This window comes from Nannobrachium achirus (assembly GCF_963921795.1).
Source record: "Nannobrachium achirus genome assembly, chromosome: 5".
NCBI lineage: Eukaryota > Metazoa > Chordata > Actinopteri > Myctophiformes > Myctophidae > Nannobrachium > Nannobrachium achirus.
The window spans coordinates 28,624,992-28,638,605 of record NC_137814.1 but is presented as its reverse complement, the minus strand read 5'-3'; the positions used below and the strand labels follow the sequence as shown (position 1 = coordinate 28,638,605).

General features: G+C 39.4%; 1 protein-coding gene and 1 pseudogene across 2 annotated transcripts; both read left to right on the top strand.

The window, feature by feature from the left end:
- Positions 1–384: 384 nt before the first annotated feature.
- On the top strand, positions 385–6,458 carry pold3 (polymerase (DNA-directed), delta 3, accessory subunit). Its single transcript, XM_080725384.1, has 12 exons — positions 385–472; positions 1,142–1,197; positions 1,737–1,836; positions 1,972–2,011; positions 2,263–2,395; positions 2,877–3,129; positions 3,652–3,724; positions 4,234–4,378; positions 4,581–4,693; positions 4,921–5,012; positions 5,192–5,273; positions 5,583–6,458. Exons 1-12 carry the CDS (start codon positions 416–418, stop codon positions 5,789–5,791), a joined length of 1,353 nt encoding a protein of 450 aa, XP_080581510.1. The 5' UTR covers positions 385–415; the 3' UTR covers positions 5,792–6,458.
- A 1,523-nt stretch (positions 6,459–7,981) lies between these two features.
- Positions 7,982–12,404, top strand: LOC308284976 (sodium- and chloride-dependent GABA transporter 3-like; annotated as a pseudogene). Its single transcript has 10 exons — positions 7,982–8,144; positions 8,293–8,424; positions 9,107–9,244; positions 9,631–9,734; positions 9,875–10,007; positions 10,137–10,267; positions 10,796–10,899; positions 11,132–11,253; positions 11,501–11,613; positions 12,249–12,404. The product of its transcript is annotated as a sodium- and chloride-dependent GABA transporter 3-like (transcript).
- The last annotated feature ends 1,210 nt before the right edge of the window (positions 12,405–13,614 follow it).

The following is a 13,614-nucleotide window of genomic DNA, read 5'->3' as shown; positions in this document are numbered from 1 at the left end:
AAAAAGAAAAGAAAGAAGAAAATAAATAAACGATATTTACTGTGAGAGAGACAGGGAGACCCCTGCCTGAACAATCCCTGGAACAAACACTCAATACCTACGACTACTATCAGTATGTATGCTGTATATTATAGTTAAGTAAAGATCTTTAACTTTTTAACAATAAACGTTTAAACCAAACCAGGGTGATGCTGTCTGTTTCTCTGCTTCTTACCGCTAGATGGCAGCAGTGCTCCACCAATGGTTGGGTCTCCCATCTATGGGGTCTCCTCCTTCTTATAACTCTATGGTCTTCTCCTCCTCCTCGGAAACAGAGGAGAACCACGTGAGCTTTGACCGGAAGTAAATAAAGCACTTATACTGTATTCCCGCGCAGCAGCAGCAGCAGTCCCCCTCCTGTCAAGAAGGAAACACAATGGATGAACTTTATTTAGATAATATCGATGAGTTTGTCAACGATCACAACAAGATAGTAAGTGCAAGCTGATACACGACCTAATCCTTCTGTTAGTTTGTAGACAAGCTATTGTTTACATGTTGTCATACTGATGCTCTAGTTTAGACAGTAGCCATGCCATGCTAATAACGTCAACATTTCATCTTCAGTGATGGAGACGTTATCGCCGTCGTTATAAGAAACCGAACACTAAAGGCAGTTGTTCTCAAACCTTTTCATGTCGAGGACCCCCAAATTGACACTTAATAGCCCGCGGACCCCTCTTTGAAAAGATACGCCAGGGACCCTCATATGAGAGAATAATTTTGACGCTCTAGCAGTGATCTTTCAACCATTTCAATTTGAAATGCACTAGGCTACGGACCCCCATTTAATGCCATTTCTATCTCTGGGACCCCAATTTATATTGTAAAGTCAATGTTAATTTAACTAATTGTACACTCTGAGTTTTAGACCCATAATGATCCAATTGGTTCCTCACTAGCATTTAGCTGGGGACCCCCTGGACCTAACTCAAGTACCCCTGGGGGTCCCCACTCCCCAGACCCCACTTTGAGAACAAACGCCCTAATCCTTTCGTTTGTGCCTTTAGATGTACAGTGATTTGGCTTATTTTCTGTGGGTATGAATAAACTTGGTATAATCCAGCTAACATGTAGTTCATGCTGTATGGATTTATAACAGGTGACCTACAAATGGCTGAGTCTCACTCTCGGAGTCCATGTCAACACAGCAAAACAGTGAGTGATATCCTACATACTGTGTGAATGTGAATATCACAGATTAAAACTAAACAATGTGTTTATACTGACCAGAATCACTTTAACTGCAAGGTATATATTATTCTCTAATAACCAGCGACAACACCCATGTTACATATAGCCTCAAGGCAGATTATGTCACTAAATATACAAAGAATTAATGGCATTTAATCATTTTATACTGTTTTAAGGAGCGGACATAGCTGAACAACAATACAAGTACTACAACTGCTTGTAGATCTGCTGTTTTGGGAAAATGTTTGAAACAAGACATGACACATTTTCAACGATTATGCAAAATAGATGTGATTATGTAATAATTGTGATAGGCCTAAGCATGGCACAGTGGAATTGCTAGGTAACAGCTTGGCTGCAAGTGTATTTCCTAAAATGTACATGTTGTTCACGTTTGAAAAGTACCACATCAGTGCCTGATACATTGTGGTATATTATAACAGTAATATTTCTATTGTCTTTAACTTTCCAGAATAAATGTTGAATTTTTGTATTTATTCCAGAATGCTTTACCATTACCTGGATCACAAGAGAAAGGAAAGCTCAGAACCACTTCATGCTACATATCTTGTGTCTGGCAACTTGGTGGAGAATGGCCTTACGGTAAGGAATAGCAAAAAGGAACTCCTGATGATTCCCGCTGATCTAGTTTTCATCCTGCTTTGACATGTCAGGGATCCACCCTCAACTGTGATCATATTTTGTCTCATGCTTGTTGTTTGACTTTGTTATTATTAGTGTCACAAGGTGTCAGTGGTACGAGAAGACCAGCTGGAAGGTGAGTTCAGAATGATCCTACTAGGTGGCTGTGCCAGCGTGCCATGTTTTGAATTGATAAACAAACAGTTGTTTGAAATGATTTGTTTTTGATTGATTTGTTTTTGTTCACCAAAAAGTGTGTGTGTGTGTGTGTGTGTGTGTGTGTGTGTGTGTGTGTGTGAGTGTGTGAGTGTGTGTGTGAGTGTGAGAGAGAGTCTTTTTTTAAGTTACATCTTCTGGCTCCAGACTTACAAGTGTCATGTTTTGCAGAGGTGAAGTCCAAGCTGAGCGTGACTGTTAGTGTCCATGTGTACAGTGTCCAAAAAGCTGTCCTGAAGGACAGTGGTCCTCTGTACAGTGTTGACTATGACGCTGTGAAAGACAACATGAAGAACTGTAGCAAGTATGTCTTTTCTGTCTGGCAGAAACCTTTTATATATACATTCTTGTATACAATTTTGAAACTTTTTTTTACAATTTCCCCCAGTAATAACAAGACTAAAATAGTGACGCCAGTGGTTAGGTCTGTCTGGATTTTAGAGCTTGTGACTAAATAATAACCACATTAACATGTTATTTTTTCCATTTCCTGAAAAGGTTGTAAAAAAACGCTCAATAGGAATGCAATTTATGCAAATGGTGATGAAAGAAAGGGAACGTTTCGCTGTTACTACGTGTCATCTTTTCGACACCCAAACCCAACCCTTACCCCCGTGGGGTGAGTCCGTCGCTAACCCTCCCGACGCTCTTTTGTCGAAATGACGGTCATTCGAAAGAGCGAGATTTCCCCTGAAAGAAATACAGATGTTGTCTTTTTTAAATTAATTGTATTGTATGAGTAAAAGCCTATTCAGTGAATAATTTGACACCGTATCCGTTTCCAGATACAGTGCTATCCAGTGTGCCAGTGCGGTGCCCATGTCTAGAGCAGAGGTGCAGCAGGCTCAGGAAGTGATCCAGGCTCCTACAGCAGAGCCTCAACGTGGCAAACCCACTGTGAATGGCCATGCTAGCTCGACCTCCAAACCTACAACAAAGCCGCCTAAAGGCATCATGGGAATGTTTGCCAGTAAGCCCGTCTCCAAGAAGCAGGAAGCTGGAAAAGAGATCAAGCCAGAGCCCAAAGAAGAGCCTGCGGTATGTTTTCATTAGTGATGGGTATTCAGGGGGTGCCATGGCATTGGTCCAACATTTCATTGTTCCTACATCCCATTAGTCAGAATCTGGTGATTGTTAACCTGGTGAAAATACTACGCCTAACGTTAACCTAACCCTAACCTCAGTAAAACTATGCCTAAACCTAACCCTAACCTCAGTAAAACTATGCCTAAACCTAACCCTAAAACCTCTTTCGGCTACAATTACAGTTATTGGGGGATTTATTCGTGGAAATCAGGGATATTTAATTTACTATGGTGCGCATACCACTTAAAATATTTAAGAACGTGTACATTTGTAACACATACTTGTGTTCTTGGCGATCGGTCAGACGGTCCTCAGGTTATGCGCAAGACAGTCACAAACGCATAGATGTAGCAGAACCTGCCTTCAGGGCTGAAGTGTTTTTGAGCAAGGTACATGACCCAAGCCACCCACTGGGTTTGTGTTTGAATGTAGGAGTAACCACAGTTCAATGTAACGCTTTCACTTATATTCTAGGTTGAGGCCCCCAAAAGCAAACCAGCGGGAAAGACCAATCCTATGAGCAACTTCTTTGGGAACCAAGCAGCAAGTGAGTGTTCAAAGCTTCTGCTTGTATTGTAACTAGAGGGTCACGGCCCTTCGGGCCGCTCCCATCTAGTTAAAAAAAAAAAGTTAAAAAAAAAATAAAGTTAAAAAAAAAAAAAAAAAAAAAAAAAAAAAAAAAAAATCGTTTCCGGTCGGACCTATTTGATCGCCGGACGCACTTCCGGTTTAGAACTCCGTGTGCCACGTGATCAGTCCTAGCCAATTGGAGTGCTGCATTTGGTCGTGTCTGAGTGATCACACACACACAAACTGACAAAAACCGCTGGCTGCAGTTTTAAAATGTAGGTATAGATAGTTCGCTTCATCATTATCATTGTTGGGCTGGATGGCACTTTACTCTCAACTTTATTTTATTTTATTTTTTGTCAGCAAATAAACCAAAATCTAACAACATAATAAAGAACTATGTCACTTGGGTTAATTTAATGTGTCAGGTAAACACTGAATACCATGTATTTTGAAATGAGGTCCTAATGTTTCCTGAACTGGCAGAGAAACCTGAGAAGACTGAGAAGAAAGAAGAGGAGGTCCAGCCAGCATCTGTAGAGGAGCCGAGACCTTCAGCATCACGGCCTGAGGACAAACCAATCAATGTACCACGGGAACAAGCCAAGGACACCAAGAAAGATATTAGGAGGTGTGTGTGCGTGCGTGTGCGTGTGTGTCTGACTCTTGAGTATTAAGTTATGAAGCACCATTACGGATATATCGTATTAGAATTGTGTATAATAAGTCCAGAGTTGAGTCCTTGTAGAGTTTTTGGTTCAATGAAATATTTTTGCTCAATCGTAATTTAACACTTATGCGTTATTTTTCTTCCTTATTTTGATCCTATGAAGTAAAACGAAACGCCTACAGGAATCTGACAGTGAAGAAGAACAAATGGATAAGAAGAAACGACGCAGGATTAAAAGGCCTGTGTCAGACAGTAGTGATGAGGAGGAGGAGGAAGGTGAGTTTTCTGGATCCTTTATCTTTTAAATCCTCCAGACATTCAGCTTGATCAAACTAAACTCTTAACCTATCCTCCCTGTTTTTTTCATAAAATCTTTACAAAAACGTATTACAAATAGCAAAAATAGCCAATCGGCTATTTTCGCTATTTGTCATACGCCAAAGTACATAAGGACTATAAGTGGTTAACAAATGTTAAATAATGTTAACTGTTTGCTGCCCCAGTGATTCCAGATTCTCCACCGCCGCAGAAAAGGAGAGAGCCATCACCATGTCCTGAAAAGGATGTGAAGGAGGAGTCACTTTCACCTGCAAAAGTAAGCAGATTACTGTTGTGACCATGTTCTGGCAGAAACCATGTTGTTCTTGAGTCCCGTTTGCACTGGGTTTGTGTCATTCTTGAATATGGTCAATGTCAGCATGTAGATTGACTTCGTATTGTGATATTTTACCAAAATGTCTCTCCCTCACCATGTTTATCTGTGTATTTCCACAGCAGCAGCATTCCGATGGGAAAGGGAGGAAGAGGAGGCGAGTCTTGAAATCTCGTACTTTTCTGGATGAAGAAGGGTGTATGGGTAGGTGCATCAGCCTCCATAAGAGTAACACACACAACTTTGATATTTAATATACCAGTTATCTCAAATTCGAAACAGTATAGGTTCTAATAATCTCTATTACATATTGTTCCTGTGACTACAGCCATAAAATACAGTAAAGAACAAGCCTAACATAATTAAATTCAGTGTACATGGTCAAATAAAAGATCGTTAACAGATGTTAACAAGGCAATAACACAAGCGTATTCTGTTTTTCTTGATAATAGTAAAGAAACGGGTAAACGTTTGGCACTGAATATTGAATCCAATGTGTTCTGCTGCCCATAGTAACAGAGAAAGGCTACGAGAGTGAGTCGTACTCTGAGACTGAAGAGGAGGCTCCTTCCAGCAAAGTGGCAGCAAAGCACCCCGTCCAGGCTAAACTACCAACGAGCAAGAAAGACGATGACAAGAAAAAGAAAGAAAAGAAAAGCGCTGCGAACGCAAGCAAAGGAACTAAGCAAGCTTCAATTATGGGATTCTTCCAAAAGAAATGATTAAAGACAGAGGGAGTTCTTCATCAGGATGGAGGAATAACAAATACTTTGGCCTGATTTATACTCAAATAAAAAATAGCTGATCTACAAGCTCACATGTGTTGCACTGCAATGCGTTGTTAGCTTTTAGATCAGGTATTCTTAATGCAGAACACCTGCTCGCAACTACTGTAAGTATAACTCAGGCTTAGGGCACTTCAGGGTATTTTGGGTACACTGGCTCTGTTGGTAAACATCACTTTGGTTAAACATTACAGCATAAATAAATACAGTAAAATAAATACAGTAAGAGAGGATGCAGCACCTTTGGTTGCTTCCTTCGGTGGGCTTCAAGAAAAACACTTGAATACACTTGAACGTTCTTGTTTATTTGATGAGTGACTTAGTAATAATCTTTTGATCTTGGACACTGAATATCCACAGTATGATTTGAATACATGGTGGTTGAGAAAAAAGAAAAAAAAACTCTGGGGATACTGTTTTCATTTGACAACAGCACAGCGTAGATACAGTAGGTTTCTGACTGGTTATTTGTCTCTGTCTCTGCATTGCTTTGCCCTAATGAATACCTTAGGCTTGCAATTCACTGTTTGTCATGTCAGTCAATCAGAATGACAGATGTCTTGGTATGTTCAATGCGTATTCAAAAGCTGATTGTATGGATCGTAGCCCTAAAACTGTAGTTAGTTCATTTTAAAACTCCTAATAGGACTTGTCATCCTATAGCTATCTTGAGGCATAGAGGATGTGATTACATAAGATGTGCTGCTTCAGTGACTTTAGGTATTGAGTCTTGTATCTGTACACCTTTGTCTTTTTGTGAAAACAATGCTCAGATGAAATACATTAAAGTTGTTCTTTTCTAAAATATATATATATATTTGGGGTGTTTTCTATTGCAAATGTCATGATTTCGTTTATTTTTCTAAACTTATTATATATTTAACTTTAAAAAAAATGGTAATTTTATCGTCTACTCAGGCTTTTGTGAACACCCTGGAGAGATTTTAATTTGCTTGATTCAATATTTAGATATTTGCTATTCATTTTATCACACTCCCGCCCAGGGCTCAGGGGCTTTTAAGCCGTGACATCATTTTGTAGGCAGAGGAGAATCTGCCCCCAGAGCATTTTCTGTCCCTCGCTATTTCAAAAAACAATGACTAAAAAATAACGACTAAAGTATAATTCTAACACTTTCCTTTCAACAACAAAGAGAAGAAAAATGTGAAAATAGTAAAAAGATTCACGGAAACTGGGGGCAGAAATTCTCCTCTGCCTACAAAATGATGTCATACTTAACAGCCCCTAAACAAACTGTAACGTCAAACTCCATTTTAACAATGACAGATTCATCAAAAACACCGTCTTTTTTTTCCTTCTTATTATTACTCATACTGTCCTGTTACGTGAGCTGGCCATCTTTTCGATATATAAATATATATATATATATATATATTTTTTTTTTTATTATTATTATTATTTTTTCATTTTCCCAAAGGATTAATTAAAAATAAATGAAAAATATTATCGAAAAAACATGGCCAGCTCACATAATATGACGGTATGAGTCAACACGACAGGTGTTTTTGATGAATCTATCATGGTTAAAATTGAGTTTGTATAGGATCTATCTAAATATTGAATCAAGCAAATTAAACTTTCTCCAGGGTGTTCACAAAAGCCTGAGTAGACGATAAAATTACCAAAAGTGAAATATCCCTTTAAGTGCTACTAACTTATTCTACGATTTTCAAAGACCTTAATATATATATAATGTACTGTTTAATTGTCATATTTAATGTGTGACCAGATAAGTGAAACTACTGGCTTTTCAAACATTTTAAACCAGTAAGACTCCCTAATCGGGAGATAAGCGACCGTCTGCCCTACAAAGGCAGAGTGCAGTAACTACGTTTTGGGACACAACGACTTATTTGTGTCGCCCAACGGTCAAATTATCGTTTTCGAATTTCATCAAAAAATGGGTTTAAAAGTTCTTGAGGTAATTGTTCATCCCCCAATATCATGAAGGATAATTTCACCGTTGTACTACAGGCTTTTTCTGTTTACTTCATGTTTGAATGTTTGTCAATGTGCAACAATTCCAGATAAAAAGGAACTCACTTGTATTCTGGAATCACAAGCAACAGAACAGGTGTTGTACTACGAGGGACATATTAGGAAGAGATGAGTAGAGAAAGACGGCGAGAGAAAAAGGAAACAATTGAAGGCAGAGGACAGTGGGAGAGTAAAACAGAGTATCTTCTGGTTGTTGCAGGAAATGTGGTTGGACAGGGAAATGTGTGGAGATTCCCATACCTTTGTTACAAGAATGGTGGAGGTGAGTGTTGTGGGTATAATAATTGTCATGAGTTGTGACTAAGATCCATGGGATCTTTCTTTTGAATTATTATTATAATAAATATCATATACCGTATTTAGATTGGAAATGTATGTCTGGAGTATGCGATATATGCGTGCCATTTTCTACATGGGAGCCTTTCTGTTGCCATACGGCCTATTAGCTGTGGTGTATGGGATACCTCTCTTCCTGCTGGAGAATGTGATTGGACAGTACACCCAGGAAGGAATGGTCACCTGCTGGACAAAGATTTGCCCATTGGCAAAGGGTGAGAAATTTAAGGCAAAACGTAGTTGCATTATACACATGGCACTTCATAATATCAAAGTAAGTAATGTCTTATGATGTCATTATTAGGGCCCTTTGGAATCATTGCGACATGCAAATAATTTACTATAAAAACCTGTAGATCCTGTGCATGCGTCAGTCAGTCCGTGTCTATAGCTGACCTGTTCTGACATCACAATGATGCCTCATGTCAAGCTCCATATATGGCCACCCACGACAAAATTGAAGATCCCTAATGTCATCAATACATGTCCTTGTCCCTTTTATGCCCATATTTGGAGATCCCTGATGTCATCAATATTAAGCCCATATCTGGGAATGCCCATATGGACATATTGTGTCAGTCTCATGTGGTCTATGACGTCAGACATCTATGATGTCAGACATCAGTCATCTCCATATTTGGGAAAATGTGGCCACATTTTGGCAACCTAAACAACAAACCAGGTCTGTTCTTTTTTTTTTTTGGTCAAAGTTGTGCGCACCCTCGCCATTTAGGGCGCGGTCGCTTCTCGCCCTTAGGGCGTCTTACTGATGTTATACTGCAGTAATAGCATGGTGGCTACCATGCGTCTGACACTCACTTCATGACGAATAAATTCAGCTGATTTTTGTGAAGCAATGTGTATTGGAAATGATAACTTTTGAATCTGCACCTATAGGAATTGGATATGGACATCTGCTGATAAAACTTTATGACTTCATCTATATTGTAATCCAGGCCTGGGCTCTCCTCTATCTAATATTCTCCTTCTGATCCCAGCTCCCCTGGGCCAGCTGTGGAAACACCTGGAACACAGGTGAAGGTTACATGTGGACCTTTATTGTGTGTGTGTGTGTGTGTGTGTGTGTGCGTGCGTGCGTGCGTGCGTGCGTGCGTGCGTGCCTGCCTGCCTGCCTGCCTGCCTGCCTGCCTGCGTGCGTGCATGCGTGCGTGCATGCATGCATGTGTCTGTCCTTGGAGGCTTCTTGTCGTTCTTCATCTAGACACTAGATGGTGGTAAATTATTCCCATCTTTTTAGTGGTTTACAGTTATTCTGTCTAAATGAAAATAGTACATTTGTTCTAGCAGTTTTAGCATAAAAAAGATAGCCTTCCTTTATCCGTCTTGTATTATAAATAATATGTCTCTTTGAATAACTTTGATTATGTAATTTCATTCATTATGTCTGATAATCCACACAGCTAACTGTGTGGATGATCATGATTTGGCATTCCCAGTCTCCAAACCTGATAACAAACTCAACCTTGTTAACCAATGCCACCAGTGCTGCCAGTGAATTTTGGGAGTAAGTCTCCTGTATTTGCTATCTCAAAAATACAAATTTGTTTGCAATGTGTAATATAGGCACAGAACCAAAACACATGATCCATTAACATATTCATCATAACTATCCATTTGATCCCTTTAAATTCCTCCTTACCTCAGACATCGAGTGTTGTCCATCTCTGGAGGTATTGTGGAGCTGGGCAGCATCAGATGGGATCTGAGCCTGTGTCTCCTGGCTTGCTGGGTGTTTTGCTACTTCAGTATCTGGAAAGGTGTTAAATCCTCAGGAAAGGTCCTGTGATAATAATTGATCACACTGCACAGACATGTTAATACATAAAGGCACATTTTCCATCATATGTTTCATGGGATTATTCATCTCATATATTTTTCTCTATTTATTTCTATTTGTTCTGATTAGGTAGTGTATTTCACAGCGACTTTCCCCTATATAATGCTCCTAGTCCTGCTATTCAGGGGTTTAACGCTTCCTGGAGCGGAGGGGTTAAGTTCTACCTGTATCCAGACCTGAGCCGCCTGTCTGACCCTGAGGTACAGTAACTTTTACTTTTTGTTTTTACACATTGTCAACTTTGTATGATTAGCCAGGTGGGGTATAAGTCAATCTCTTTGTTATGCATGAGGCCAAGGAAGGACCCCATTTGACAAAATGTTCTGACTGGGACCCTCTATAGAATCCTAACTCTGAGTGTACAAATGGAACCAAATGCACCCACTTGGTTCCATAGCTACACTCACAGACCCATAACTCCTCAAGGACCCCTGGAGTTCCTAGGAAGCCAGTTTGAGAACCACTAGGGTGTTTTTTTTTTCATCAGTAATAGGGGACTCCCCATCTTCCCTTTAGTAAACAGAACATATTATCCAATCAGAATATTACAAACATTTATTTTGTTTTAACCAAAAGTATTACTCATAACTCCTTTAATGGCCAAATGGTTGTACTGTATGTTATTAACAGAAATGGAATTTGACAAATACTGTGTGCAATAATATGCTAATAATTGACAAAAGAATATTTATATGGCTTTGTTGTTGTTGTTTTCCCACTGTTTGCAGGTCTGGGTTGAGGCCGGATCTCAAATACTCTTCTCTTATAGTTTGGCTGCTGGAACTCTAACTGTTTTGGGCAGTTATAATGACCTTAACAACAACTGTTACAAGTAAGCATGGCTCGCTCATCACATGTATTTGTCCCTACAAGGTTGTCTTGTTCAAAAGTTAAACATTTAAACAGTAAAATAACTATTAATTTAAAAACATATTCTAACTCAAGTGCATGGCAGAGTCCTCACACAACTATAAGGACAACCTCAATGAGAATGCTCACCTAAGTATACTTATAGTTATAGTTATCGTGCTTGGTGTGTTACTCACTCTCACAATTCATTGTAGGGACTGCTTTTGGCTGTGTCTGCTGAACAGTGGAACCAGTGTTGCTGGATTCGTTGTCTTCTCTGTGCTTGGCTTCATGGCTGTGAAACAGGGGGTTCCTATTGACATGGTAGCTGATTCAGGTAACCTACTGTATATCTAAAGACAATGAGAATTTGAGGAAGAGCATTGATTGTTTTATGCTGTATCTCATGCTTTATATATGGCCACATTTAAGTTTGTTATCTGCTTCTATTATGTTACACTAAGACATGTTGATGTGCAAAGACCAGACCACTATTGTACATGCATTTAAACCTAATACTTTTGGTGACTCAAACTGTTTTACCCACAATTATTCTCATCTTTCTCCTTGTACGATTAACACAGGACCTGGTCTGGCGTTCATTGCTTACCCACAGGCAGCAGCCATGATGCCGTTACCTCAGTTCTGGAACATCTGCTTTTTCCTAATGCTACTTTTATTAAGTGTCGACACACATGTAAGGTTAATCATTGCACTGCTCATTGATTATGAATCAGTCCATTATCAATCAGGCACATACTGTAATCATTACCGTGTAATGTATCGCAGTGGTTCTGAACCTTTTCAGGCTGCGACCCCCAAAATAGTCATATTTGAACTGGGGACCCCCCCCCCCCCCCCCACCCTGACGAGCACTAAGAGTTGAGGCGTTACATTTTGTCTACATGCTCACAACGCCTCGCAAGGCGATGCATTGTGAACATGTAGATCAGCTATTTAGAGGTATTAAAAAAACCTTAAATTGTCACTTTAGAAGTGTGCAGATACCCACTATACGCTTAAACTTTATGTTGGTTTGTTTACTGTTGAGAGAGAAAACAACGAGAACCACTGATGTATAGGACCCCCTCTAGAATGAGATGCTGAATCTCAAGGGGCTATCCTCTCAATACATTCTGACCAGATTCTGTAATGTCTGATTTATACTTGGTTTTGTGCTGTGTCATGCCCCAAAAATAGCAGATCTACAAGCTCACACCTCGTAGCTTGAGCTTGTAGATTGACTATTTTAGGTGCGACACCAGTAGGCCTATATAAGTATAAATCAGGCTTAAAAGCTGAACTGTTTATTTTGTTTCATTTGGCACACAGTTTGTGAACGTGGAGTGCTCGGTCACCTCAGTGAGTGACATGTTCCCTACACTGTTTTGCAAGCCAGGAAGACGGGAGAGCTTTGCCCTCATCATCTGTTCCTTCAGTTTCCTCATACAACTGACCTTGGTTACTGAGGTGAATAGTACTGACTAGAGCCTGGCCGATGCCAGATCTTTGGGTCCAATGCCGATCAGGATTTTTGGAGAGACCTAGACCACAGATGTCTTGACTGTTATTTTGTCAAAAAATTAATTAAAGGTATATTCAGTGATTGTATTTCATTCAAATAAAAATATAATTGGTACATTTTCCATTCATTCTCATTACTAGAATGTGTGCTGACCATATAAGGACTTCCACCATGGCCTGTGTTGCGAGCATAGCTAGATTCTGTTTTCAGAGGTGGCCAGCCAGTCCTCGACCAATCAGGGTAGAGTATGGCCGTAGTTATGTTATGATGTTTGGTTATGATGGTCAAAATAAAAGTTTTGAGAACCACAGTCGCTCTGAATTATGAATGTCTGCTAAATGCCTAGATTGTAAACTACTGAACTCAAAATGCCACAGTCTCGTAGTAAATCAGTATCATAGATATCCTGAAGCTGGAGACGTAGGCCTACCGATATTCAGTGATTGGGTCTAATGATCAAAATGAGAACAATATAATGGTGTAAAAAATCTAGAAAAAACTAAACATTTCCACGCTGTAAGGCCGGTAAGGGGCAAGATGACCCCCGGCCACTTTCATTATCACTGAATACACCTTTAATTTGAGAAACTAAAATATTTGATTATATTTTACTCAATCAGCAATTTAATTCGATTCAAATAACTCGATTAAAAAAACATACTGAACAGTATTTTATTTATCCCTATTCATACCATTTCTAAGGTAGCAGATATACACAACAATGTGATCGTCAAGCTTGTAGATCGTCCATTTTTTATTTTATGTCGAAAATAGTGACTCAAGGTTGAAAGTGGATAAAAACATCAGCTGGATAATAAATTGCAGATACTGATGGCATCAAAAAAGTAAAATGATGGCCTATATACCGATATTTAGGTCTGGCTCTAGTGACACTTGTTAATAACATTTGATTACTGTAACTGTTCTTGTGAAAGGATGAGTGATGTTCATTTGTGAAATGTTTTCTCCTTCACAGGGGGGGATGTATATATTTCAGCTCATTGATTATTATGGCTGCAATAGAGCTTGTCTGGATTTTATGGCTGGGTGGTGGGCTGGATTTTTGGTAAGCAAAGCTTTTTGATATGTCAACTGATGCCATTCAGTTGCAATCTTGATACTAATCACCTGAGGCCGAATATTTTTGTCCCTGGCCGTCCGACTGTCCGTCCA